Below are 25,475 nucleotides of genomic sequence, written 5' to 3' on the forward strand. Positions count from 1 at the left end.
CAAATACAATTTTATGAAAGGCAGACTTTTTGCTAAGAAAAGGAAATTTTCTTGAAAGCAAATTACTGACAAGTGGTCCGAGCCTGTTCCAGTGGTGACTTGAAAGGGCATGAAGATCATGCTGGTGACCTGGATGGAGCTGGGCAGTTCTCAGCACACACACACACACACACACACACACACGCACACACACACACACATGCCACACCCCCTTCTCTCCAGAGACCTGGATCAGCCTCCTCCCCAAACCACTCCCCACTCCAAGGAGACTGCACTGGTGGGTAACTAGGTGCTCGTGTCCCAGCCAAGGATACGAGGGTACTGCGGCTGTGCCATCCCAGGTGCCATGGAAGCCCCTCCATTCCAGTAGTCAGTGTGCTGCCAGGAGTCAGGGAATGAGACTGCTTTCTCTAATAGCAGAGCGCCCCCTTCTGGGAAATGAGACTTCCTACAGAAGATGAGATAGGTGCGGGTGACCTGGCCAGCGCAGGAAGGGCTTCCAGCACTAAGGAGATGAAGGCAGGTATTTAGTTTATTGAGAACCAGTGACATCACAGCTGTCGTCCCAGGTGGGGGTTGCCTGGGAAGTGCTCCAGAGGATCCTGGAGGGCCCGCCGTTGCCCTCTCCCCAACTCCTGACTTTAGCCAGTGGTCATAGGAGTTGGAGTCCAGAATTAACTCTAAACTTACCCCCAGTCACTACTCCCCAAGCCTGGCTTCCACTTGGACCATCCTGTGATGCCTGGACCCTTCTTTTCCTGGGGTGCAGGTGGAGGTAGGAACAGGACCAAACCTCAACAAAGAAGGAGCTAAGGCAAGGGCTTGAGCACCATGCCCACAGCTGTGTCCCTCTGTGAGAGGGTGTGGTGGCAGCTCTTCAAGGGAAATACTTTTTCCTGGAGGGTTGGAGAAAGAGTTGGAATTATAGGATTCCAACTTGCTGGTCATGGAGTCAATGCAGATCAAGGACTTGTCGGGTGGCACTTAAGGATGCCACACAGCAAGGACAGCAGAGGCTGCTGGCACTGCTTTGCTCTAGTACAGAAGAGGCATGCAGAGCTGTCCCCAGGTGTGGGAGTGCCCCTGCCTCCCTCACCCCAATGTGGCTTCCTATGCCAGCCCATTCCCAGAGTCGGCTTTGGGAGCCAAGTCTCAGAAACTTGAAGGATTCAACTTTGGTCTCTTGGTGCCCTCGGTCCCCAGAGAGGATGCCTACTGCTGGCTTCCAGGACCAAGTGCTCAAGCACATAGACTATCTTGGATGTAGACATGGATATACAAGCACGGGGAGGAGGAGCTATGGGGCCTGGCACTCTGAAACCAGACAGGAGACAAAGGGGTTTTTGTGAGCACCTCCCCCAGCCTAATGGGTTGCTGGTGTCTGGCTGCTCCTCCAACCCACCCACCCCGGCCTCCCATCCTGTACTAGACAGCTAGGCAAGTGGCAGGGATAGCAAGGTGCTGGGAAAGCAGTAGCCTGGGGCAGTGAGGAATGAGGCAGGCTGACCCCATCCCTGCCCTCAGAGCCCCTTGTTGTAGTAAACCACTTGGATGCTGGGCGCTTGCTCGCTGATCTGAGCTCTCAGCTCCGGCTCCAGCCTGCTGACTTGTATGGAGCTGCAACAGAATAGCACAGGTGGGCTGACGTCCTCGGGTCCAAGGCCACCTCTCCTTCCCTCTCCCACTGCCGGAGAGCATTCTCCCACCCCCAGAATCAGGTGGAAGGGGCTAGAGATGCAGAAACCTGTCCAGAGCCCCCAGCCAAGGCCAGGGGCAGCACTTACCTCCTCTGGGGAAACAGGGCACAGCACAGGGGTGTGGCGAAGACCAGGCTGGAAAGGAAACACATTGGGAAGGTTGGGGACACCTTAATCCAACGCTGCTGCCTCCCCCAAACCCACCACTCCCTGGGGGTGGAAACTGATGAAAACCAAAGGATCTTTGAGGAACAGGAAGACCAACCCTGACTTTAGGCTCCAGCCAAGGGCAGACCGTGCAGTGCAGGCATCCACAGCCCAGAGAAGGACCAGGAATGAAATGCATAGAATAGCTCTGGTGTCCCCAGTGACACCAGAAATTGAGGAAGCCCCTCAGTTAAACTCTTCACCTTCACTGTGGGGCCTACTCCTTTAGACATACAGCAAGACTGTCCAGTGACCCAGACACAAACAAGCAAGGTGCAGGAATGTATGCTGAATAGAAACATCTTTGGGCCAGGCGCAATAGCTTAATTAGTTAACCTTCCCCTTGCAAATGCCAGGATCTCGCATGGGCATTGGTTTGTATCCCCGCTGCTCCACCTCCCATCTAGCTCCCTGCTTGTGACCTGCGAAAGCAATCGAGGATGGCCCAGAGCCTTAGGACCCTGAACCCACGTGGCAGACCTGGAAGAAGCTCCTGCCTCCTGGCTTTGGATTGGCTCACCTCTAGCCATTACAACCATTTGAGAAGTGAACTAGCAGATGGAAGATTCTTCTCTTTGTCTCTCTTCCTCTCTGTAAATTTGCCTTCCCAGTCATGGCTGGATATGATCTGCACTACTGTAACAATATGGAGGAATTCAATATGGGGGAAGGGCTTGGGGAGGGGCTGGGGAAATTCCAGAGCCTATGAAACTGTGTCATAAAATGATATAAAATAAGAAAAAAATTGCCTTCAAGATAAAAATAAATAAATCTCTTTAAAAAAAAAAAAGAGGAAAGATAGAAAGGAATATTTTCCTTGCGCTGATTCACTCCCCAAGTGGCTGTAACGGCCAGAGATGAGCCATTCCGAAGCTGAAAGCCAGCCTCTTCCTGGTCCCTCACACAGGTGCAGGGTCCTAAAGCTTTGGGCTGTCCTTGACTGTTTCTCCAGGCCACAAGCAGGGAGCTGGATGGGAAGCGGTGCCACCAGGATTTGAATCAGCAGCTATAGGAATCCTGGTGCATGCAAGGTGAGGACTGTAGGCACTAGACTACTGTGCTGGGTCCAAAAATAAATAGAAAGGAAGAAAGGAAGGAAGAGAAGAGAAGAGAAGAGAAGAGAAGAGAAGAGAAGAGAAGAGAAGAGAAGAGAAGAAAGACAGGAAGGAAGGAAGATAGATCTTCAAGACCACTGTGGAAGTGATGCCTCCACAAACCCCAGCTAACTCTGACACTTACCAGAAGCCCACCAATCCCACCTGCAGAGGCGCCCCCAGCCAGGGCCGACGCTGTGGGGAAGACAAAGAGACAATGGAATGGCTGGTGGTCTTACCTCCTGACCCCCGTTCCATCCACAGTGCCTCCATTCATCAGGGCCTGCCTGGGGGTCTTCGGGTATATGCTTTTTCTATCTCCCAATCTCAACAAAGGGCTGGGACTTCCACATGACACCACCCACCCCAGCCAGACCTGTGTGTTAACACCATCCTTGCCATCCCACCACTCATTGTCACCTCTCAGGGTTGGTTCCAGGGCACCTGCTGGCTTCTCTTCCCTCAACTCCTCTGGGCACTGCATGCTTGTCCAAGCCTCCTGTCTGAGCCCCCACTCCCTGCCCTCATCCCAGTGGCATGACTCAGTCCCTTCCCAGATGCATCTGCTCAGCTTGCTGATCTCCACGTACTAAAGACCACCCACTGGGTTCCTCAGATGTTCCTGCTTCAGGCTCTTCGCATGATCTTTCTCTGTTCCTTGAAATGCTCTTCTCTGTACTCTGCCCAGCCCTCCCCTTTCCATCCACCCCATGCTAAAATATGCCTTGTACATAGTTGGTTGCTCACTGAATATGAATAAATGGTTCTGTCAATTACCTGTGCCTTACATTTCTGTGTATGTGTGTGTATTTGTGCATAGTGAGGGTGCTGATGACTAGACGATGGTGTCAAGTGTGACCATCACAGTCCACACCCATGTGACAGAGACCCCCAGAGTGACATCAATTTCTTTTTTTCCCTTGTCTTCTGATCTGCTATGCTCCTTCATCTCCCAGTCAAATTCATTCTTCTTGAATGGATAAAGGCAGACTAGGGCAGGAAGAAGGGTGTCTGGTCTTGGATTTAAGCCAGATTGGAGAGAGGGCTGCAGCCTGCGCCCCTCCCCTCCCGGGCATGGTGAGCGAAGGTCGCCTACCTTCAGGAAGTCTTTCTTTTCCAGAGTGTTCATAATCACAGGGGGGATGGCTGAGGGGAGAGAAGACAGGGAAGGAGGCTGTTAGTAGAATGAAAGTGGAGAACCCTAAAGAAGGAGACCCCTTCACAGCTCCCCCTACCCTCCTTACAGTCTTACCCAAAGCCTCCCTCCACACCCGAGCCTACTGTGCTTCCCCCCTGCCTCACCCATGGCAGGGATGGCCATGCAAATTCTCGACACCACCACTTGGAAGATGCCCTGCTTGGCTGCAGTCACTGAGTGCCCAAGCCTCTGCCCTGCCTCATCAGTTACCGGGATGCCCACCTGCAGCTCCCTAGGAAGGAACAGGGGAGGGGACAGGGGTCAGATTGTGGGAGGGTCCCAGGCCACCATACTTCCCAGACTGGTTTGCCTGTCTGACCGAGGATTGAGGATTCCAGACTTGAGCTGAGATAGCAGCTCGTGTCTGGGGAGGGAGAGGAGTGCCCTCACACAGAACTGGTGAGTGTATGGCTGGACAGTGTGCCCCAGACATAAGCTGGGGGCCACTCACCTCTGCCGCATCAGGGGGATGTTGATGCAGTTGGCGGCTGCCACAGCCGCAAAGGGCACGAATCTGCCCACCAAAGCAGGCAGGTGCTGGTCGGGGAGAAAAGATATCCATCATTCAGTGGCCCTGAGCTGGTGAGGGCCTCTGGGGAGAGCTGTGTGGTTAGGACTAGGTCAGGACTAAGCAGTGACGGGAAGGCAGGGTATATAACATGAATGGGGGCCCAGCGAGGCAGGGCACCTTTACCTTTGTGAGGGACTTGAGTCCCAGAGCTGTGGCTACTGCCCCAGTGGTAGCGCTCACATAGGCTGTTCCCAGCTGCCTGCGGATAGAAAGACCAAGGTCACGAGGGAGCAGTGAAGAGACAGGTCTACGACTCTCTCCTTCAAGGACAAGTCAGATCCTCCATGTGTGACCTTGGTAGCCTCCTTGCAGAGAAAGCTTTGCCCTAGCTCCAGCTTAGGCTCATTAGGAAGCTCCCAAAGCATGTCCTGGAGGAACCCGTGGCTGGCAGGCAGGTGAGGCTAGAGAAGGTGGCTGGGGTCAAGCTAAGCGCATCTGACTGCTGGACCCCCAGGGAAGTAAAGAGAGGAACAGAGCCCCAGGAGACAGAGGAGCATTCCAAGGGGCTTGCAATCATCCCCGGGGGTGTGTTCTTACCCCATAGTGATGGGAGCATCACCACTGCGGTTGGAGTAGTTGACAATGGCATTGAAGGACTGATTGACCCACTGCCAGAATACCACAGTTGGCGTCTTCCTGGAAGAACAAAGATATTTACTTCCACGCTTTTACACTATCCCTCATCTTGCAGTCTGCAATGAAACCCTCCAGCAAGAGCCCTTAGCCTTGCATGCGCCCCCCACATACCCAGTCACAGAAACACACCCACTATACCCAGGCCTGGAGAGATTGTCTCCAACCATCTTCTGTCCAGAGAGTTCCAGAGAGGAGCACCTACTTACCAAGTCTTAGCACACTCAGGGAGAGGCATGGGCTAAGACCTACCTATAGAAGGTGAGCATGCAGCCAGTGATGGTCATGTTCATGGGCACCTGGGCCGACATGCGACCAATCAAGACCACCTTCTCTCCCGTGTCTGGGTGGAAAGCAGAGTCATACACATATTTGGCCCTCCACAGCTGGTCTTCGGTGAGCCCCGGAGTGAGCACGCCAGCCCTGCAGGAGTTGGCAAGGAACTGTAGCCCCCACCTCGGGCACCAAGGAACTCTTTGTCTTTGGGGGAGAGCCAAAGTTTCCCCTTTCTATTCTCCTTCTGGGCACACACAAAGGTTACCCTTCTATTGGTCAAATGCCAAATCTTAAGAAATAGTGGTTCTCAGTGAGTCCCAAATAGCAGGGGGTGCTGCAAGATCTTTTCCTCCTGAAGACAGAGGGATGTCCTCCGGCCTCTTTGGCTCTCTCCCTGAACCCCACCACCCCTGCTGAGGGTGGTACAACAGCGGGGAAGGTCCTAAGGAAGGGTTTGTGAAACACAGAGCAGTCTCCCACCTGCTTCAGCCAAGTACCCTCTCATCCTAGTGGGTCAAGCTCTGTGCCACCCACAGGGTCTGTGATGCCAGCACACAGGGCTGCTTAGGAGGTGGAGGAGTAGGCCCAGCTGACTTTCAAGCTTGGGGAGGCAGGTACCCTATCAGTGGGGAGGGGGTGGAACCCCTGGGGTGCAAGACTGGAGGAGTCACCTGTAGTTCTGTACGATGTTCCGGGAAGCTTCCAGCTGTGCCCCGGACAGTAGGAGGTTCCGAGGATCAGTAACAGTGAAGAAATGCCGGGCTCTGCCCAGGAACGTGCTTTGGTCCCAGCGAGGCTCTTGGATATTGATATCTAAGGGTAGTTCACCCATTTTCTGCAGGGCAAGGACATGGTCAGAAGGCTCCCAGGAAGGGGTCTGAAAACTCTGTCTGGGGAGACTTTGGTGACCCTGACCTGGTTCCCTACTGGTCATTGGGACCTTCAAGAGCACAAGGTAACTCTGGGAAGGTAAGCAAGGGTGGAAGAGGAGTCGTGTCCTAAGCAAAGTCTTGGCCCAGGCACCTGCAGCCTTCGGAGAGGGGGAGGGGAAGAGCTGCACCAGGGACTCAGATTTCCACGAGCTTTTCCTGATGTTGGTAAGCAGGGATTTACAAGGATGTGGTTGATGCATAAGCAGCAGCTAATCATGTGTACCCACTTGTGTTCTCTGGCTGCACAAAATACGCAGCATTGGAACAGGCATTGCAAGCCCAGGTTTTTGTCAGCTCTAGACCCCCAGCTGCCCTGAGACCTAGATACAGATGCCTAAGGCAGTTTGAGAAGATGGTAAAAGACACGCCACCTTCCAGTACGCACTCGTGATTGGAAGACAGCATGGGCTCACGGGCCACCCCAGGGGTTATCTGCTCTAGATCTATAACCCTGAACTCCTGCCCACAGCCATGTACTGCCCAGGGGCATGCACAAATCCCCTTTCCAGACCCATCTTCCCCAGCACTCCACACCGCCCACGACCATGCACCCAAGCTCTCATTGCTGGGCAGGGCTGGCACAAGCTCCCATCCTCTCTCTAACAGCTCCTGGTCTTCAGATCAGAGCCCCATTCAGCGAATGCCCCTCCACGCAGCACAGACAGCAAAGCCCACAGCAGCCATCTGGCTGTGCTGGGTAAAATCCTGCAGAATGACTAATCCTCTCCAACCCCACTTCCTCCCTCCCAGGAGGACACGCCCTCCCCTCTCTCACACTCACACTCACATACCCATGTACCATCATGCACGCCCCACTCAGACACACCAGGGTGGACACTTCCCGTGCACACCAGCTCCAAAAGACCTTTAGCTTCTCCCTCTGCCCTCCCCACCCCATCGCCGTCCGAGAGCACTCACAGCCCCACTCCCACAACCCTCCCCCGGTCCCACCTCCCCCGCACCTCCCGGGCCTCTAAAGAGAGGGACACTGGACCTCATGGGGCAGCCTCTGTCTCCCACCCGCAACCTGCAGCCCTCACCTGCACTTAGCTCCTGAACCCGCTAGGCACCACGAACACTCAGGCGCTGCAGGACTCCCGGCTTCCGCAGCTCTCAGACCTGTCTTCCTCTCCGCGCGTCGCCGCCGCCCTCCCAGCCAACACGCGGGACGTCACGCGTGACGCTGCGGGGAGGGGCAGGGGCGTCCAGCGCGCGTCTGCTCGCGGGCCTGGGGATTGGCAGAGCCTGGGAACTGTGGGTGTCATTGGGACCAACGGGGCAGGTCCTGCGCGGTTTCCCAGAGTCAACCGCGATGCGGGGATCAGTTCAGTCCCCGTCCCCAGCCAGGCAGGGGGAATGGGGTGTTGCGGATGCCGTCCCTAGGAGCTGCAGCCCCCTGGTGGATCCTAGGAGGCCCCCGCCCTGCAGCTAGCGGTCCAGGTGCCATAGGAGGGAGGAGGGGAGTTGTCTGAACACTGGGCGTCCACGGGCGGCGTCGAGGGGCTGCCCTCTGGCGGTGTGTCTGGAGGGACTTGGGAACCGCGGGCTTGTTTACTTAACAGCAGCCTTAGCAACGGCCTGGGTCAGCTTGACCCCCTGGGTTTCTTTCCCGGGATCCAAAAGTTCCCGGCTCAGCCAGGTGACATACCCCATTTAGCCTTCAGGGGTGGTCACGGAGAGGTGGCAATTCCGAAGCGTAGGTAGCTAGCTTAACCCGCAGAAGACACGGTTCTAGCGAGAAGGGGCAGGCGGAAACGCCAATTCCCAAGATGCGAGGGGTGCAGGCAATCTCGGAACCCGCAGACCTCAGCCACGCCGGGGCCAGTTGCCCAGCGTCTGCTGCGGGCGTCCGAGGGAGGCACCGACGGAGTGACTGGCGGTCCCCACAGCCAATGGAAACCCAGAGCTGCTCGGTTCCCGCAGCGTGGGCGGGATTCCCGGTGGCTGCAGTGGAGGCGCCCGCAGGCGGCTGGAGCGGACAGCAGCCCACATGCGTGCAGGTGAGAGGGCCAGGCCGGCCTGGTGGGGGTCCGGGAGGGTCGAACCCGAGGTGAGGTGAGGCGTCCTGGGCCTCAGAGCTGCCCCAGGTTTTGCGGGGGATGTTGTGGGCTCTCTGCCAGCCCATGGGGGGAGGTCCCTGACCCTGCTCCCCAGCTCAATAGTCTCAAGGGGTCCTCCACCCTGGCGTCCCTGATTCTCACAGGAAGGCCGAAGGCTGATCCTCCACCCGCATACATCACACAGGTGCTGCGGAGAACTGTCCTGGTCCCTAGTGTATCTACACCGCAGGGACTGGATGGCCCCCCGAAAATCCCAGCCGCAGCCTCAGTCTTTCCTGAGGAGTGGGGTGAGTCGGGTAGCAGTCGGGAGCAGGAATAAGGGATGAGAGTGCAATTCCTACCTGCCGGCTTGTGTAAGGACCACGCTGTTCAGGCCTGAAGGGAGAAAACTGGGGGACCTAAAATGTGAGAGGGGAGGATGCACAACCCAGAGGGAAGACAGGAGTGCCAAAACTTGCATCCCTCCTCACACAGCCGCCCTCTCCATCCAGGCCTGAAGCCCCTCTTCTGGAGGTTGTGGAGTGAGGGTCTCCGTGGGACACACAGAAGGCTCATACAACCCGGAGCACCAGGGAGGGCTAGCGGGTTCCTGCTGGATATGCTGGGCGTGGGCCGCCCCAGGACGCCATGGCACACGGGTTTACCGTGGGCTTTGACCCGCCGGGCCTGGGAGACCTCAGCTCCAGCTCTTTGAGCTCCCTCTCCTCCCGAGGCCACCTGGGCAGCGACTCAGGCTCCACTGCAACACGATACCTGCTGAAGAAACAGCAGCGGCTGCTGAATGGCCCCTCTCGTGGAATCCGAGCCTCGTCGCCCATGGGCCGAGTCATTCTCATCAACTCCCCCATTGAAGGTGGGTGTGGGGCAGGCCCTCTTCCAGACTGGTCTTTTTGAGTTCCAAGATTGTTGCAGGCCCAGATGTAGCGGATAAGGGCATGGAAGAAGTCATGGGTTGGCTCTTAAGCGAGCAAAGCAGGAGACTGGACTGGGCCTCTTCCTATGTGTATCCACTTGGGTCTGCTTTGTCTGGAGTAGGGTAGGGTGGAGAAGGGTCAGCCCACTTAGGGGTCAGCTCAGCCCAGGATTCAGGCACAGGAGGAAGGGACTGTGTGTGGATTACACACGGTCAGACAAGAGAGCACAACAGAAGGGTGCGGGGTGGAGGGAGGCCGAGAGGGAGCCCTGAAGGAGGGAAGACTCAAGCTCATATGGTTTGCCTGGTGCCCCTTCAGGATGAACCGATGCTGCAATGGCCTTGCTTAGGGCTGCCAGGCACCCAGAGGGAAGTGAGGCTCCATCCTCACCTTGCAAAAACTGCCATTGTCGTGGGTGGTGGAGTGGGTGTCGTCCCTCACCAAGGCTGGAGTTGGAAAGCAGGGAGCCAGGTGAGGTGGAGGCTCAGGAGACGACCTGGCTGCAGTGACAGGTGGGAGGCAGCAGGCAACACAGGACCTTGGTGATGGGGGAGGGGACCCAGACGTGGGCTTTCTGTGGGCAGGCACAGATGAGCATCTGCAGCTCCTCTCCTCTTTCATAGCCAGCATGGCTCCCTGGCTGCATCCCAGACTGCCCATTGCAGACCCTGCTCCCCACTCCCACCCATCAGGGATAGCTCTGTGCCCCTCCCCTGGCATTGGCAGGGTAAGGCATGTTGTAATGGCCCAGCACCTGGTCACCAAGCTCTCTTTGGTGGGAGGCATGGGGTGGGGGAGGCACTGCAGCATCTCCCTACTCAGTGCCAGTCCTCTCTGTACGCATTCACTGGGTCCACCTGTGATGCCAGGGCTGCTCAGACTGTCCCTCCGATGACCTCTTCCAGAAACTCCACCCCTGCGATCTCCCCTGCCTTGTCCCCATGTGCTATGCAGCCAAGGTGGCAGCATCCGCTAGCAGGCCCAGGACTGTGGGCAGCATGGCTCTGCCTACACTGGGCGGTGGGGCTCAGGGGGCTGTGTCCAAAACCTTGCCCTCTTCCCTGCCTTAAGTTGTTTAAAGGGATAAAGAGGCTGAATAGGGACGCTCTGTTGCAGGTCACCCGCAGGACCTCCCAGCAGCCCCTTCAACTCCTCTTATCCCAGTGAAATGCATTTTCTTTGCACCACCTCAGCCATTCTCCTTACCTCCCCCAGTTGCTCCAGCTAGCCAGCCAGCCATTTAGTCTTTGATTTAATTAAAATCTTATCAAATACCTTGTACTATCATGGCAGAAAAAAATTATAAAGTCCTATTGTGACTGAGCTTACAGTCTCCTCAAAGGAGACAGGTGACATGTCAGCAAATAACAAAGGATGGTGAGAATTCTGAAGTGAATGTTTTGTGTGATACAATAATTTCTCTCAAACTTCTATCGAAGATTTATTTGCCAACAGAGCATCAGAGAGAGGAAAACAGAGATGTTTCATTGTCTGATTCATTCCCCCCACTCCCAAATGCTTACAACAGCCAGAACTGGACCAGAATGGAACCATGAGTCAGGGACTACACTCAGGTCTCCCACATGGGTGGCCAGGGAATCTTGGTGCTTGGGCCATTATTTGTTGCCTTTCCAGGCACACTGGCAAGAAGCTGGATCAGAAATAGAGCAACTGGGACTCCTACTAGCACTCTGATATGTGGCAGGTGGTTGCTTAAACCACTACATGAATCATGCCAGGCAGACTTGCCTGCAATCTTATTGCTAGTGATTAACCTAATGGCTAAGATGCTCGTGTCCCACATCAGAGTATCTGGGTTCGAGTCCCTGCTCTGTTCCTTACTCTGGCTTCCTGGCTTTCTGCTAATGTGAACCACAGGAAGCAGCAATGATGGCTGTGAAATGGTTGGGTTCCTGCTGCCCATATGGGAAGCCAGGATTGAGTGTTTAGCTTCCGGTTTGTGCCTTAACTTGGGGCTGCTATTGTAGGCATTTGGGGAGGCAACCAGCGAATGGGAGCTTTCGTCCCTGCCTCTAAGAAAAGGAAGAAAGTAAGAGAGAGAGAGATTGAGATTGGTGGGCTCACCTCTAGAGCCCCTGATTCAGTTAGTCTGTGGTGACACCTAGGAACTTGCATTTTGTTTTTTTGTTTTGTTTCGTTTTATTTTTTTCCATTTTTTTATTATATTTTTGACAATGTTTACATAGCTAATTAGGGTAAAAAGGTTCAATGGTTACAGGAAAGTGGGTAAGACTATTATTTCCACATTTTTTTTCCTGTTTCTGGGGCAAAGGGGGATTTTAACGGAAAAGCCCCACCCAGTCTCTCACATCCCAGGTCCCTGATGTGGGGCATGCTCCGAGAGTCTTGCTCAAGTGGTTTTGATAGTTCAACAGTTATGAATTGCTGCCAGTCTCGCCACTGCAAGCACGATAAGGTCGTTGAAGAATCCGCTGATTGACTTAGTCCCTCATAGAGTCTCCGTTTGCCCAGTTTTTCACTGCCAACAGATAGCTAAGGTGGTTGAATGATTTGGAACTTGCATTTTGAACACCTTCCCGGGCCCGGTGCGGTGGCGCAAGTGGTTAAGGTCCTTGCCTTGCATGCCCGGGATCCCGTATGGGCGCCGGTTCTAATCCCAGATGCATAGCATCTGCCGTTGCGCTCACTTAGGGAGTGAATCATCAGATGGAAGATCTTCCTCTCTGTCTCTCCTCTCTGTATATCCGCCTTTCCAATAAACAAATAATAAAAATAAATCTTTACGTGCAGATGTCACTTAGGAGACTACTTAACTGGGAAAAGATGAGGGGTAGTCCTGGAGGCTTTTGAGGAAGGAGAATTTGATCCCAAAGGGGAGGGAGGAATAGGGCTGGCCCTCCAAAGGTCTGGACAAGAGTGATGCAGAAGGGACACAGACAGGGCCCGGGCTGTATGGGGGATGGTGGGGATGCTGGTGACAAAGCTGAAAGTGGCCAGCAGTGAGGGCACAGAAGTGGGCAGAGAAGGCCTTGTGGAGCCTTTCAGGGCTTGGGACAAGTTTAAGCAGGCAAAGGGGCAGATGTGACTGTGTTCAGGCAGAGGGTGCCACCTAGAAGGCCACTGTGGCAAGAGTGGGTGGAGTGGGCAGCAGTGGAAGTAGAGGCACAGTGAGCAGGTTGCCCAGATCCACTCAGAGCTGACATTCATCCACTGTACTGAGGACCGTAGAAAGGCCCAGAAGGGACTGAGGAGACAGCAGGCTCGGGGCAGGGGAGCCAGAGCTTTGTGGCAGAGGCTGAGCCCTTGGTAATTGCAGTCACTGGGAAACCCCAGTTGCCCCAGCATCCAGCCTGCACTTGCCGTGCCCACGGACTGCACTGAGGAATTTCCCAGCTGTCCCGGCTGTGCCCTGTAACCTGATTTCTCCTAGATCAAACGGAAGTGTGCTCGTGGGCAGGCTGTGAGATTCTCCCTCTCACACACCTCTAAAGCAAGCCTTGTCCAGAAAGAAATCTCCCCAGGACCCACTCCACCCCACCTTCCACTTCCCGCCAACCCCTGGCTTTTCTCTCACTGGAAACCTTCACCCTGAGCTTGCCCACTCTGTCCTGTCCTCTGGGTCTCTCCTTCCCTCTGCCTGTCTGTGTCCTCTGAGAAACCCCCAAAGACCTTTGAAATAGACTGCCCCCCCAACCAGGGACCTGTGTGATTGTGCCCAGCAACTCAGCCTTTTGCAAGTCCCAAGTTGGGGGAACCTAGTGAGAGGGGATCACTTTGTATGTCCAGAGTAAGCATGGGGATCATGCCTAAGTCCCTGTTCCCACAGCCAACAGTGATGAAAGTGACATTATCCACGCTGTCCGGGTAGAGAAGAGCCCGGCAGGGAGGCTGGGATTCAGTGTGCGTGGGGGCTCCGAGCATGGCCTGGGCATCTTTGTCAGCAAAGTGGAGGAGGGCAGCAGTGCAGGTGAGGGGGCTGGGTAGGGAGGTGGGCACTGGCTTGGGACATGACCCAAGTGTGGTACAGAGGCTGCTGGGATTAAGGGAGCTGGGAGAGGATCCTCAGCTCTGGGAGCCTGGTCCCCTGGGGGTGGGGGGACAGGGCAGGGTGGGCTGGGGACAGACCCCTGCTTGAACAGGAGCACTCAGAGCACAAGTCTGCAGGGGGAGGCCTTGCCGTGGGGCCCCTTCTCCCACATGCTGCGTCTTCCCCCACTGCCCTGGAGCAGAGAGAGCTGGCCTGTGTGTCGGGGACAAGATCACGGAGGTGAACGGGCTAAGCCTGGAGAGTACGACCATGGGCAGTGCAGTGAAGGTCCTGACAGGCAGCAGCCGTCTTCACATGATGGTGCGGCGCATGGGCCGCGTGCCGGGCATCAAGTTCTCCAAGGAGAAGACTACATGGTGAGCAGTGCCTGCCAGTTCTACCATCTTCCCTACCGTACCACAGAAGCCTGTCCTGGCCTCAGCCCAGCCCAGCCCAGCACCAGCCTCGTGCAAAATCCATGGCAGCAGAGGGAGGCTGGGACTTGACCTGGAAATAAGGAAGTCTGCACCCTCCTCAGCCCACCCCAAAACAACTCTCCCAGATCCCAGTGGGCTTACCCCGACCCCTCTTGCCAACTGCTACTATTGTGCAGCCTGGGCAAATGATAGCACATGACCTGCAGGGGGCGCTGTAAGAATGAGAACTTGGCCCAAGTATCTGTCAGCTAGCTGCACTGGAAACAGGGTAATGAGGATGGCTCCAGATTTGCTGAAACTGAGGTGCCACTGAAGGGGAATCCCCCAAAGGCAGATTTCCAGTCCATTTCCTACCCCCACCCGATGCCCATGGGTTCTCAGGACGGCTGGAGGTAGGGGTGGGAGTGTGACCAGAGGGTTTCTGGCTGAGGGCTCCTTGCTGCCACCCCAGGGTGGACGTGGTGAACCGGCGCCTGGTGGTGGAGAAGTGTGGTTCCACGCCATCTGACAGCAGCTCTGAGGACGGCGTGAGGCGCATTGTACACCTGTACACCACCTCAGACGACTTCTGCCTGGGCTTCAACATCCGTGGTGGCAAGGAGTTTGGCCTGGGCATCTACGTGTCCAAGTGAGGGCTGGGGCTTGGGCCGGGGAGCCTGGCTGGGGAGAGAGCGGGCAGGCAAGCAATGCCATGGATGGATGCCTGTCTGCCCCTAGAGTGGACCATGGCGGGCTGGCAGAGGAGAACGGCATCAAGGTGGGGGACCAGGTGCTGGCAGCCAACGGTGTCAGATTCGATGACATCAGCCACAGCCAAGCTGTGGAGGTGCTGAAGGGCCAAACGCACATCATGCTGACCATCAAGGTGGGCAGGGCCAAGGAAGCTGGGAGTCACCAGAGCAGGAGAAGGGCTTGCTTGCCCACGGTGGCACTTGGTTCTGACTCTTTCTGCCAAACCAGTATTTTTCTATAGTTATGTGGGAGGGAGAGCCAGCCTTGTGCTCACTCCTATTTGGCAGCAGAGGAAACTGAGGCAGAGCAACTCAAGCACCTAGGCTTGAGTCTGCTGCTGCTCCCCGGTGGCTAGGGTGGTGCCCAAGGCCAGAGAAGCAGGTGTCCTGCCAGAGGGGCAGGCAGGACCGGGTAAAGGGCAAGAAGCCTGGGTTGTGACCACGATCAGATTTCACAGGCCTCTGGAGTCGTTACTCATGTCACTGTCCCACTTGCCTATGGGTTAGGCCCTTCTTACTCTGGCTGCCAGAGGAGGTGAGGCCTGGTCCTCCCCTGGAGCCCAGACCTGCTCAGCAGTTCCTCCCTAGACCTGCACCTGCTTCGCTGTGCAGTGCCTCATCTGCCACACACCCCAGCACCTCAATTTCCCACCTGTCCCATATCCCATTTCTCCCCCTCCTTCCTCTCACATTGTCTCAGAAACTCCACCCCACCCCTCCTGCATCTGTTCAGCAGGAATCCTGAGCACCTGCCACGTGTTGGCTGCTAGAAGGGCTGCGACAGGGCTGATGGATTGGGGTGCTCCTTGCAGATGCTGTGTAACCACTGCTGTTCAGGGAGTAAGACATGGGCTGGAGTCATTCCAGAAGGTCCCTGTAGCTGGGGGCAGGGCAGGCCTTCCTAAGGAGGTAACACTTGAAGAACAAGATGGAACTAGCTACATGCTGAGCTGTGTGAAGAGGATATAGGCAGAGGGAACCCACAGGTGCCAGAGTCCCGAGGCACTTGGGGAATTCAGGAATGCAGTGGGCCTGGTGACTTTCAGGGATTGAAAATATACCCCTGTCCCATCCCTCCACATTTGTACCCTCCCTCTCACCTGCTCTCCATGCCCTCCCAGGAGACCGGCCGATATCCTGCCTATAAGGAGATGGTTTCAGAGTACTGCTGGCTGGACCGACGTGAGTGGAGCATGCACCCAAGGGTGCAGGGAGTGGGCTAGGACTGGGGTCCCCAAAGACTGAAAGAGCAGGACCTTCACACGGCTTAGAGCCTTTTCTGGCTCCCTACTGAAAAGCTACAGGCCCCCTTGGCACCTGGACTCTTCAGAGGGTAGAGAGACCTAGAGCCACTATGGTCTGGCAACAAGGCCAAGCAGGGCAGGTGGTGAAGCAGCTACTTAGCCCTCGTCCCTCCCAGCCCAGGGGCAGTCTGCAAGCCTAGCGGGGCCGCAGAGCCAATGGGTCAGATCCCCGAATACCCTCACATCCCTCTCCCTGCAGTGAGCAACGGTGTGTTGCAGCAGCTGTCCGCAGCCTCGGAGAGCAGCTCCAGCGTCTCCTCCTATGCCTCCAGCGCCCCCTATAGTCCAGGCTCCCTACCGTCAGACCACATGGACGTCTGCCTGGGGCCGGAGGATCCTAGCCCTGGCTGGGGGCGAGCAGACATCGCCATGCAGACGGAACCTGAGGCCGGGGGCTGCGTGGAGACCTGGTGCAGCGTGCGGCCCACGGTTATCCTCAGAGACACAGCCATCCGCTCCGACGGACCCCTGCCTGCCCGCCGCCTGGATTCTGCCCTCTCAGAATCCCCCAAGACAGCTCTGCTGCTGGCCCTCAGCCGGCCCCGGCCCCCCATCACACGCTCCCAGAGCCACCTGACCTTATGGGGTATGTGGTAGGGTGACTGTTGCTCTGTTGCTCGTTCCACAGCCTGTGGTCCAAAGCCAGCCTCAAACCCTGTCCTGGGCCCCCAATTTCTATTTGCCTAATGCCTTCACCTAGCCTAAGCCCCAGCCCCAGTGCCTACTCAGACCCTGTCCTAGGCTCCATTGTAAACCAGTCCCAGCACCACATCTGATGGGGCTGGAGTCCCCAGGCCTCCTGTACACACACACACACACACACACACACTCATGTACATGCATGTGCACACTCACTGCACTGTAGCCCTGAGGTGGGGGAGGATGGAGGCCCACTGCCTGCACTGCTGCGGATCCTGTCTGCCTCCTGCTCTCCCTTCTCTCTGCCCCAGTCTGCACCCCTGCCCTTTGCCCCCGCCTTCTCTTGCCCACCCTTCCAGCCTCCTGGGTGCTCCCTCGTGTCTGCAGAGGAGAAGAAGCAGCGGAAGAAGGAGAAGCCAGGGGCCCCTGGGGAGAAGGGTGCCCTGCAGCGCTCCAAGACTCTGATGAACCTCTTCTTCAAGGGCGGCCGGCAGGGGCGGCTGGCGGGGGATGGGCATAGGGAGGCCTGGACTTTGGACCGCAGCAGCCCAGCCAAGGCCCGACCACGTCTGGACCTGGACAAAGGTACATACAGAATGGATGGGCCAGCTTGGGGTGGACACTCTGCACTGACTCCAGTCTGCCTGAGTTAACCCTCACTCCTGCTTGTGAGCCTCAGTCTGCTGGGCAGGAGAATAGGGTGTAGGGGCAGTGCTCTGGCAGGTGGAATGCATGCTTTGTTAGGGCGTTTGGCTTCACCTCCCCTTGCCCAAGTGCCACAGGCGCCTCTGAGTTCTGAGTCCTCCAGCAAGGCCAGTTTTAGGTCAGGGCCTGTCCTAGGATCTGTGAGGCCACCTGCACGAGGGTGAGTTAGGTTCTCTAGTGTAGCAGGCATGAACTCATCTCACACAAATGTAACAGTGGACTTGGTGCTGCCATCTGCGAGTCTAGGGGCTGGGCACAATCCTTAGCTACTCCCTGGGTCCACTAGGGAGGTCAGAGGCTGCTGTCCTAGAGGAAACCCCGGTGGGCATGGTAGCAGGGTAGTCTGGGGACTGTTGGCTGTCCCTACGATGTGGCGATTGGCTGAGAGAAGGCGCCCTCTGCCAGCCTGGCTGGACCCTGAGGGTCCAGATGCAGGTCCCTTCTGAAGAGAGACAAGTGCCTCAAGTAGGGGCTCACCAGCCCTTCCCTCAACTGCTCTCTCCCACAGCTCCCAGGGCCCTGTTCCCTCCCAGCTGTCCTCCTTCCTCTCTGGCTCTTCTTTCTCCCTCTGTCCCCTGAAGGTAGGTGACCCCTGTACTCCACCCATGAACCTCTTCCCTCTGGTTTCCAAGTGAACTCCTATAGACAGAGTCTAGACTTGACTCCAGCCTCTTCTGACTCCCACTGGCTGGAAATGAAGTCCCTGGCTGGAGCCTGCCTTTCCAGCCCCTTGGGGCCAGGCTCCCATTGTCCCTACCCTGCCCACTTGGAACATGGACCTCCTTTTCAGCCAGCCCCAAGCTCACTGCACCCTGACTTTCAGCCTGGGGACCTGGGGTCCTGGGGCTGAGACCCTCCCTTCTCCAGCAGGCAGCGTGGGCCCGGTGCAGAAGTTCGTCACCTGGAGGCTGAAGCGGGGTAATTCGTGTGTCATTTCTGGTAGGCCTGGTGGGACACCACCTGGCTGCCAAGGGAGCATGCTTGGGGTGTGTGCAGTAGCTTTGAATTCGCCTCAGTTGGGGGCAACATGGGGAAACCAGGCAGTTATGTGTTGTATGAGGACAGCTTGAAGAATTGGCCTCAGGTTAGGAAAGTGGAGAGAAGGTTGTGGTCAGCTTTCAGAGTATACTTGGGGGGCTTCTGTGGGGACTCTCCAAGACAGGTTTCAGTAGCCTCTGTTAAGACTTGAGTGGGGAACAGACTGCATTTTTAGGGTTCATGGGGACCATGGGCTGATGCTGCAGTCAAGAACTGACTGGTATGAGGTGGGTGTTAGGCAGTGAGAGGTGGGCAGGTGGATGGGGAAGACCAGGCTGGCGGCGTCCTGGCTGGCCTGGGAGCCCCTCCCGCCCCTCCCCAGACAGCCTCAGACTCCTATATCACTGTCTCTTTCCTGCCCCCACAGAGCGGGACAGGGGACGCGCCCTACTCTCTACCAGGTCCGGGAGCCCCTCTGGCCAGCTGCCCAATGGAGATGAGCTAGTACAGGCCTGGGAGAGCCGACGGCCCCTCATTCAGGACCTGGCCCGGAGGCTGCTGACTGATGATGAAGTGCTGGCTGTCACTCGCCACTGCTCTCGGGTAAGGCCCCCCCCCCCGCCCATCCCCAGCCCCTGGCACGTGGCCACTTGGGTCCCCAACCCCTCCCGATTGAGGACACTGATGGTCTCCAGGCTCCATGATGGGAGGTCAGGAGTCAGTAACAGGAGCAGTAACCACGCCCCCGTTATATACATACAAACTACAATCTGATCTACAAATCATGAAGGCTCTATCAAGTATGATCCGGAGGAGTCAATAACCCAGAAGCTGTGCACTGTCAATGGCGGACCTCCCTGAGCTGAGAAGGAGCAGGAGTGGGAGAGGGGCCCTGCAGTCATTTACCACTGGCTTCTCTAAGCCCCAGGCCTGGCCTCCATACCTCCTTCTGCTGATTGGTCAGCCAACAGGCCTGGCCTGCCAGCCCACTTCCCCATACACCTCAACCCCCAATACCTACACTCCATCCTCTAATCCCTGCCACTTGGAACAGAACCAGGTAACCCCAGAATGGGTGAGATTTGTAGGGGAGCACAAAGGAGGTAGCCGAGGTGTGGCTCACCCCTCCTACTGCCTCCTTCAACCCCACCCCCCCATCTCGGGGGAAGTCAGGGGTCCCATGACCAGCTCCCCAGAGGAGCATGCCTTGATGTCACATGCAGGGCAAGGGCAAGCAGAGGGGTTTCAGGAAATCATTTACACAAATGTCCCACCCTCAGCTGGCTCAGGGTGTGGCTGTGCTTGTGTTGGTCTGTGGCACTCTGCCTTTGCATCTGTGTGTGGGTATGCCCCAGCCTGGCTGGTGTATGTGTGTGACCCTGCATTGTCACACAATGTGACAGCCTTAGATGGGGTCATGATGCTTCTCTGTACCAAGGGTCACAGCAGAGTAGAAGATGAGGGTCCCTGCTGGAGAGCAACTACAGCCTTTTACGCCCTAGTCCCTAACCCTGTGCCGCTCTGAGCCTTGTGACCTGCCTGCAGTGACCCTGCAACTCTGGGATCTGGCCACTAGGAGGCTCTCTGTGTCTGTTTCTTTTTCTTTTTTCTTTTCTTTTCTTTTCTTTTCTTTTCTTTTCTTTTCTTTTCTTTTCTTTTCTTTTCTTTCTTCCTTTCTTTCTTTCTTTCTTCCTTTCTTTCTTTCTTTCTTTCTTTCTTTCTTTCTTTCTTTCTTTCTTTCTTTCTTTCTTTCTTTCTTTCTTTCTTTCTTTCTTTCTTTCCTTCCTTCCTTCCTTCCTTCCTTCCTTCCTTCCTTCCTTCCTTCCTTCCTTTCTTTCTTTCTTTCTTTCTTTCTAAGATGTATTTACTTTTATTGGAAAGGCAGACATACAGAGAGGAGGGAGACAGAGAGGAAGATCTTTCGTTCCATGGTTCACTCCCCAAGTGACCGCAACACCTGGAACTGAGCTGATCCAAGGCTTTAGGTTCATTCTCGACTGCTTTCCTAGGCCACAAACAGGGAGCTGGATGGGAAACGGAGCCGCTGGGATTAGAACTGGCACCCATATGGGATCCTGGCGCTTTCAAGGCGAGAGTTTTAACCACTATACTATCAAGCTGGTTCCTTATCCCTTCAGCCCTCCATCCTCTGGACCCTGGGTGATCAGGATCCCCTTTGCAGAGTCCTTAAATTAGCTGCCGGATAATCTGCACCCTTTCCATGTGAGCCAAGTCCCATCCACACACCCAGGTATCAACCCTCTGGAGTCGAAGCTTGGCTGAGCATGACCCAGTGTATAGCCTGAACCCCTAGCTGCCATCCTCTCCCACTTTGAGTCCTTTCTCCGCAGTCACCAGACCTGGGATCACACAGCACCTGTCCAATCACTGTCTACTGCCCTAGCCACCTCGGGACTCCCTCTGTTAGGCAAGGCAGAGTGCAAACTGCAGACCTCCAGTTTAAGGTCCTTCCTGGTTTGGCCCTTCACCTCACCTGGCCAGTGTGCAGGCTTATTCAGACTGTGAGCTGCATGCCTTGGAAGTCAACAACCTGCCCAATGCTCCATTGGTCCCAGTGGTCCAGGATTTTGGACCCCATGGATGAATTAAACCCTCTGTCTACCCATTATTCCACACTACCCATGTGGAGCACCATGCTCCCACCTTTCATACTGTTCCCTGTGTCTACCCTGTAAAGGCTGTTGGCTATGAAGCCCGCTCTGACCCTCCTGCCCTCCTTGGAGACTCCCTCACCCCCATTACCCTAGGTACCTAGGGGTATTGCTGCCAGAGACAGGGTCTTCATTTCTGTGTCCACTGCCTCTGCCCTGGTGCCGAGCCAGGCACTCCATGCTGTCCCATACAGGTGTGTGCATGCAGCTGGGTAGCTGGTTCTGTGCAGAGGGGACTGGAAGAGCATTTGCAAGGCAAGAAATTGGAAATTTAGGCTGTTTTCTCACAGCACCTCTTTGCTGTGAACTTTTTGGAGGACCGTCTCTTCCTAGCCCAAAGGGGTGTGTCAGGAGAGGGATTAGAGTGTGACTTCTGGTAAGATTGTGTGTGACTTGGGGGCCACATGCACTGCTTTTTGTATTTTATTCGATCCCAGATGTTTCCAAGCAGCTTGCTTTCCCTGCCAGGCCCCGGCTCTGTCTCTAGGCCCCATGGATGTTTCTCTTTTTTTTTTAAGATTTATTTTATTTGAAAGGCGGATATACAGAGAGGAGAGACAGAGAGGAAGAGCTTCCGTCCGATGATTCACTCCCCAATTGAGCGCAACAGCCGATGCTATGCCAATCCGAAGCCAGGAGCCTCTTCCGGGTCTCCCACGCGGGTGCAGGGTCCCAAAGCTTTGGGCCGTCCTCGACTGCTTTCCTGGGCCACAGGCAGGGAGCTGGATGGGAAGTGGGGCTGCCAGGATTTGAACCAGCGCCCATATGGGATCCCGGGCGTGCAAGGCAAGGACCTTAACCACTGCGCCATCGCACCGGGCCCACCCACAGATGTTTCAACACAGGCTCCATCTTGCCACTAGAGGGAGGTGTGCTGTCCAGGGAGGGTGACTCCCAGAGTGACCAGGGTGTATCCGGCAGTGGCCTGCAGTGCCAGGCAGAGGGGCTTCCACTCCCAGGGTTCTGACAGGACAGGCTTTACGCCAAAGCGACCCTTTGCCTGGCCCTGCGTAGAGCCTGACTCAAGTCAGGCTGTGTGCATGTACCCCTGGCCAGCACCTAGTGTTTGGCCTCAGGCCCTTCCTTGTGCCTGCGGGTTGGTTAGGGCTGGGAGGAGCATCCTCTGCTCTCACATTCTTTCCTGGCACCACAGCAGGTGTGAGCTGGCCTTCTCAGGTCCCAGTCCCTACAGGCAATCCTCTGTGTGGCTGTAAGCAAAGTCCTGCTCCTTTCCCAGCCCCTGGTTCCCTTATCTGGCAAGCAGGGATAGATGCCAAAGGACAGATGACATGTGCAAGGCTAAGACGAGAGCCTGTGGGTCCCCAGGCTGTGCTTTGTGGCTGTTGCCACTGAGGGCTGTGACCAACTTCTGTTGAGTGGACAGTTGGAGGGTGCGGAGAGCCTTGTCTGAAGTGTGCAGGGTCCTGGCACACCCCCTCGGCTTGCTGCTGCAAGGAGGCCTGTGGCACTCTCTTCCCACAGTACGTGCATGAGGGCGGTGTGGAGGACCTGGTGAGGCCCCTGCTGGCCATCCTGGACAGGCCCGAGAAACTGCTGCTGCTTCGGGACATCAGGTGAGGCAGGGCTGGAGGTGGGGTTCCCTAGCACCTTCCCAGGGTGGAAGCGCCCCCCCTGACCTCCAGAACTGACCCCCTGCTCACTCTCTTCTCACCCTGCCTCAGGAGTGTGGTGGCACCTACAGACCTGGGTCACTTCGACAGCATGGTGATGCCCGTGGAGCTGGAAGCCTTTGAGGCCCTCCAGGGCCGGGCAGGTCAGCAGCTTGGCTGGGATCCTGGGAGAAGGAATGGGAGGTTGGAGACTCCAGTAGCCTGACCTCTGACCTGTCCCTCTCTCCAACCAGCGCGGCCTCCTCCTTTACGCCCGACCAGGCAGGACACACCGCCCAAGCGTCACCTCATTACCCCTGTGCCTGGTGAGTTTCAGTGCCCAGCAAGGGACACACTGGGCAGCCAAGCGGGGGAGTAGAACAGACTCACTCTGTCTGCTGCACATTCCCAAGGGCAAGCTCTCGCCCACCCAAGCCCTTGGATCCAGTGATCAGCACTTGCCCCATCACTCCCTTCGCTCGCAGCTTTAGTCCCACTTGCATTTTGAATTGAGTCTTGTTCTAGGCAGTAGACTGAGAAATGATGGCTCTGGTGTGCTCGCTGTGTTGTCCAGATAGAACGAGGCCAATTACAGTAGAAGTTGTTGGATACAGGGACAATAGAACAGGTCTGTCAGCAAGCATCCACCTTCTTCTGCAGGGCCCTGCCCAGACAAGTTCCCCCATCCCCTTAACCAAAGGCAAGGGCTGGGCCAGGCTGGGAGGAGGGGAGAAGCCAGCCTGACCTTGGCTCTCCACACCCCAACCCCCTGCCAGACAGCCGTGGGGGCTTCTACTTGCTGCCTGTGAATGGCTTCTCGGAGGACCCCGCCGACAGGGAGCTGAGGGACAGGCTGGGGAGTCTCAAGGTCTCTCAGGGTGCCTCTATCCCCCGCCACCCTCATGAGGGGATACCCCCACTCCAAGACGTGCCAGTAGATGCCTTTGCGCTTCACCACAGTGCCTGCACCCCTCCTCCCCAACCACCGCCCGTCGCTCCCCGACCTCCACGGCCCAACTGGCTGCTGACAGAACCCCCTATCCAAGAGGACCCTCGGCCAAGCCATGGCCATGGCCATGGCCTGGCCCAGAGCCGCAGCCGCAGTCGCAGTCGCAGTCGCAGCCGGGGTCCTGGCAAGTCCCCTGGGCGCAGGCGCTCCCCTTCCCCGGCACCCATCCCTGCCCTCCATGCCACCAGTGGATGCTACCACAAACCTCGGCGGGCCAGGCCCCCTCTGCCCCGACCTCCCGAGGAGCAGGGAGCCAGGACAGGGACAGGCCCTGAGGACAAGGCTGGTGAGGCACCCCCGGACACTCCTAGAGGGGAGCTGAGGACCGTCACGCTGTCTAAGATGAAGCAGTCCTTGGGTGAGTACCCAGGGACTTGGTTTGGGGATGTTATGGCTTAAGGGGCCTGGACCTAGGGCAGATTCAGGGTGCTATGCTATATTCCAAGAGCTCTAAATTTTGGGGGGTATCTCCCTCCCCAGGCATCAGCATCTCAGGGGGCATCGAGTCCAGGGTGCAGCCCATGGTGAAGATAGAGAAGATCTTCCCTGGGGGCGCAGCCTTTCTCAGTGGGGCCCTGCAGGTGAGTAAAGGCCACCATACAGTTCCCTGGGCCCAGAGCCGCGTGCCATGGGGCACAGTGTGGGATCCACACGCTTACTTCCCACCCAATAAGGCCTAGACCAAGCATGGATAGCTCAGGGGCACAGGGTCAGGACGGTAGGATGAGCAAGCTCCAAATTTAGGGAAAATTGGTCCCCTTGCACTCCTGCACTCCCAGGGACTGAAGACAGCTGGTTCTCCACCCAGAGCCCCAAGGGACAAAGGGCTATTGTGTGCACCCCACCCTGCCCCCAGCAGTTCTAGGCACAAAGTCCCATTGTCCACCCCTGCACCCAGCAGTGGGGAGGAGTGCCCTGGCTGGTGGAGGTGAGAGGGCAAGTAGGGTGCAAGGGGCCTGAAGAGGAAGCTGACTCTCCCACCTCCCTCCTAGGCTGGCTTTGAGCTTGTGGCTGTGGATGGCGAGAGCCTGGAGCAAGTGACTCACCAGCGAGCAGTGGACACCATCCGCAGGGCCTATCGGAACAAAGCCCGTGAGCCCATGGAGCTTGTGGTTAGGGTCCCTGGGCCTGGCCCACCCTCTTTATCCTGTGACTCATCAGCTGTCACTGGAGGTCACCTTCCTGTTGACCACTTCTCTACTCCCCTACCCCCTGATGCTACTCAGGTTTCTGGTCCCAGCCTTCCTGAGCCACCCCTACCAAGGTCAGCCTCCCCATGGCCGGCTGCCAGCCCAGCCCCTTCTTTAGCTCTCTGCCCTACTGATTCTAACCCCAGCCTCTCTCCACTTAGCCCATGACCCTGCACACTGACATCAACTTTCCATGGAGCCCAGATTCTCTGCAGCTCCCAGAAACCTCCCCTCCTGCTCCACCTGCCTGCTTGAGCTGCATACCAATGGGTGCCTTTGATTTTACCACCATCTCCCCCTACCCTGGCTGTCTGTAAGGCTCTGTCCTTTCCCTGGATAGAGCACAAATGGGCAGCCCACATCACCTGCATGCACTGTTCCCAAACCTCTCAACATAGGGAGGGCATCAAAGAACCGAGTGCTATTAGTTTCTCCTTCTGCTCCCCCATTTCCCCAGCACTGAGGGACAGGGGTTTGCAGGGGGCCTTCCAGGGAGCCCCATGCTGAGGCAGTGCCATGTGCAAGGGACAGGCTGCTGCTCTAATTCCTCAGACCCCAAGAGATCATTTCAGGTGGTGGGCCACCAAGACCCCCTGGACTTTCCGCTAG

General features: G+C 56.6%; 2 protein-coding genes across 3 annotated transcripts; one reads left to right on the forward strand and one right to left on the reverse strand.

The window, feature by feature from the left end:
- Positions 1 to 824: 824 nt before the first annotated feature.
- Positions 825 to 7,746, reverse strand: SFXN3 (sideroflexin 3). Of its 2 annotated transcripts, XM_040992288.1 has the most exons (11): positions 7,649 to 7,746; positions 6,348 to 6,511; positions 5,653 to 5,823; positions 5,305 to 5,403; positions 4,891 to 4,966; positions 4,648 to 4,733; positions 4,301 to 4,428; positions 4,095 to 4,144; positions 3,144 to 3,193; positions 1,785 to 1,832; positions 825 to 1,617 (listed from the first exon to the last, which is right to left on the reverse strand). In XM_040992288.1, exons 2-11 carry the CDS (start codon positions 6,506 to 6,508, stop codon positions 1,521 to 1,523), a joined length of 966 nt encoding a protein of 321 aa, XP_040848222.1. In that variant the 5' UTR covers positions 6,509 to 6,511; positions 7,649 to 7,746; the 3' UTR covers positions 825 to 1,520. The 2 variants fall into 2 exon arrangements, with proteins under 2 accessions (XP_040848222.1, XP_040848221.1); XM_040992287.1 differs by lacking the exons at positions 825 to 1,617; positions 1,785 to 1,832; positions 3,144 to 3,193 and having other exon boundaries at positions 3,234 to 4,144.
- Positions 7,747 to 9,286: 1,540 nt separating this feature from the next.
- PDZD7 (PDZ domain containing 7) lies at positions 9,287 to 25,034 on the forward strand. The gene is made up of 17 exons (XM_040992505.1): positions 9,287 to 9,521; positions 13,391 to 13,531; positions 13,794 to 13,968; positions 14,480 to 14,656; positions 14,746 to 14,893; positions 15,881 to 15,941; positions 16,263 to 16,649; positions 17,090 to 17,287; positions 18,275 to 18,325; positions 18,813 to 18,988; positions 22,540 to 22,631; positions 22,740 to 22,831; positions 22,922 to 22,993; positions 23,444 to 24,034; positions 24,157 to 24,257; positions 24,669 to 24,940; positions 25,028 to 25,034. Exons 1-17 carry the CDS (start codon positions 9,296 to 9,298, stop codon positions 25,032 to 25,034), a joined length of 2,967 nt encoding a protein of 988 aa, XP_040848439.1. The 5' UTR covers positions 9,287 to 9,295.
- Positions 25,035 to 25,475: the final 441 nt, after the last annotated feature.

This window comes from Ochotona curzoniae, unplaced genomic scaffold, assembly GCF_017591425.1.
Source record: "Ochotona curzoniae isolate NIBS_2020 unplaced genomic scaffold, NIBS_Ocur_1.0 contig_66, whole genome shotgun sequence".
Classification (NCBI taxonomy): domain Eukaryota; kingdom Metazoa; phylum Chordata; class Mammalia; order Lagomorpha; family Ochotonidae; genus Ochotona; species Ochotona curzoniae.

Coding starts and splice junctions, on each gene's coding strand:
- SFXN3 (XM_040992287.1), bottom strand. CDS start 6,508: ATGGGTGAACTACCCTTAGATATCAATATCCAAGAGCCTCGCTGGGAC. Junction 5,824..6,347: donor AACATCGTACAGAACTACAG/GTGACTCCTCCA, acceptor CAACTCCTGCAG/GGCTGGCGTGCTCACTCCGG. Junction 4,145..4,300: donor CATGGCCATCCCTGCCATGG/GTGAGGCAGGGG, acceptor CTCTCCCCTCAG/CCATCCCCCCTGTGATTATG.
- PDZD7 (XM_040992505.1), top strand. CDS start 9,296: ATGGCACACGGGTTTACCGTGGGCTTTGACCCGCCGGGCCTGGGAGAC. Junction 22,832..22,921: donor GGCCCTCCAGGGCCGGGCAG/GTCAGCAGCTTG, acceptor CTCTCCAACCAG/CGCGGCCTCCTCCTTTACGC. Junction 24,258..24,668: donor TTCTCAGTGGGGCCCTGCAG/GTGAGTAAAGGC, acceptor CCTCCCTCCTAG/GCTGGCTTTGAGCTTGTGGC.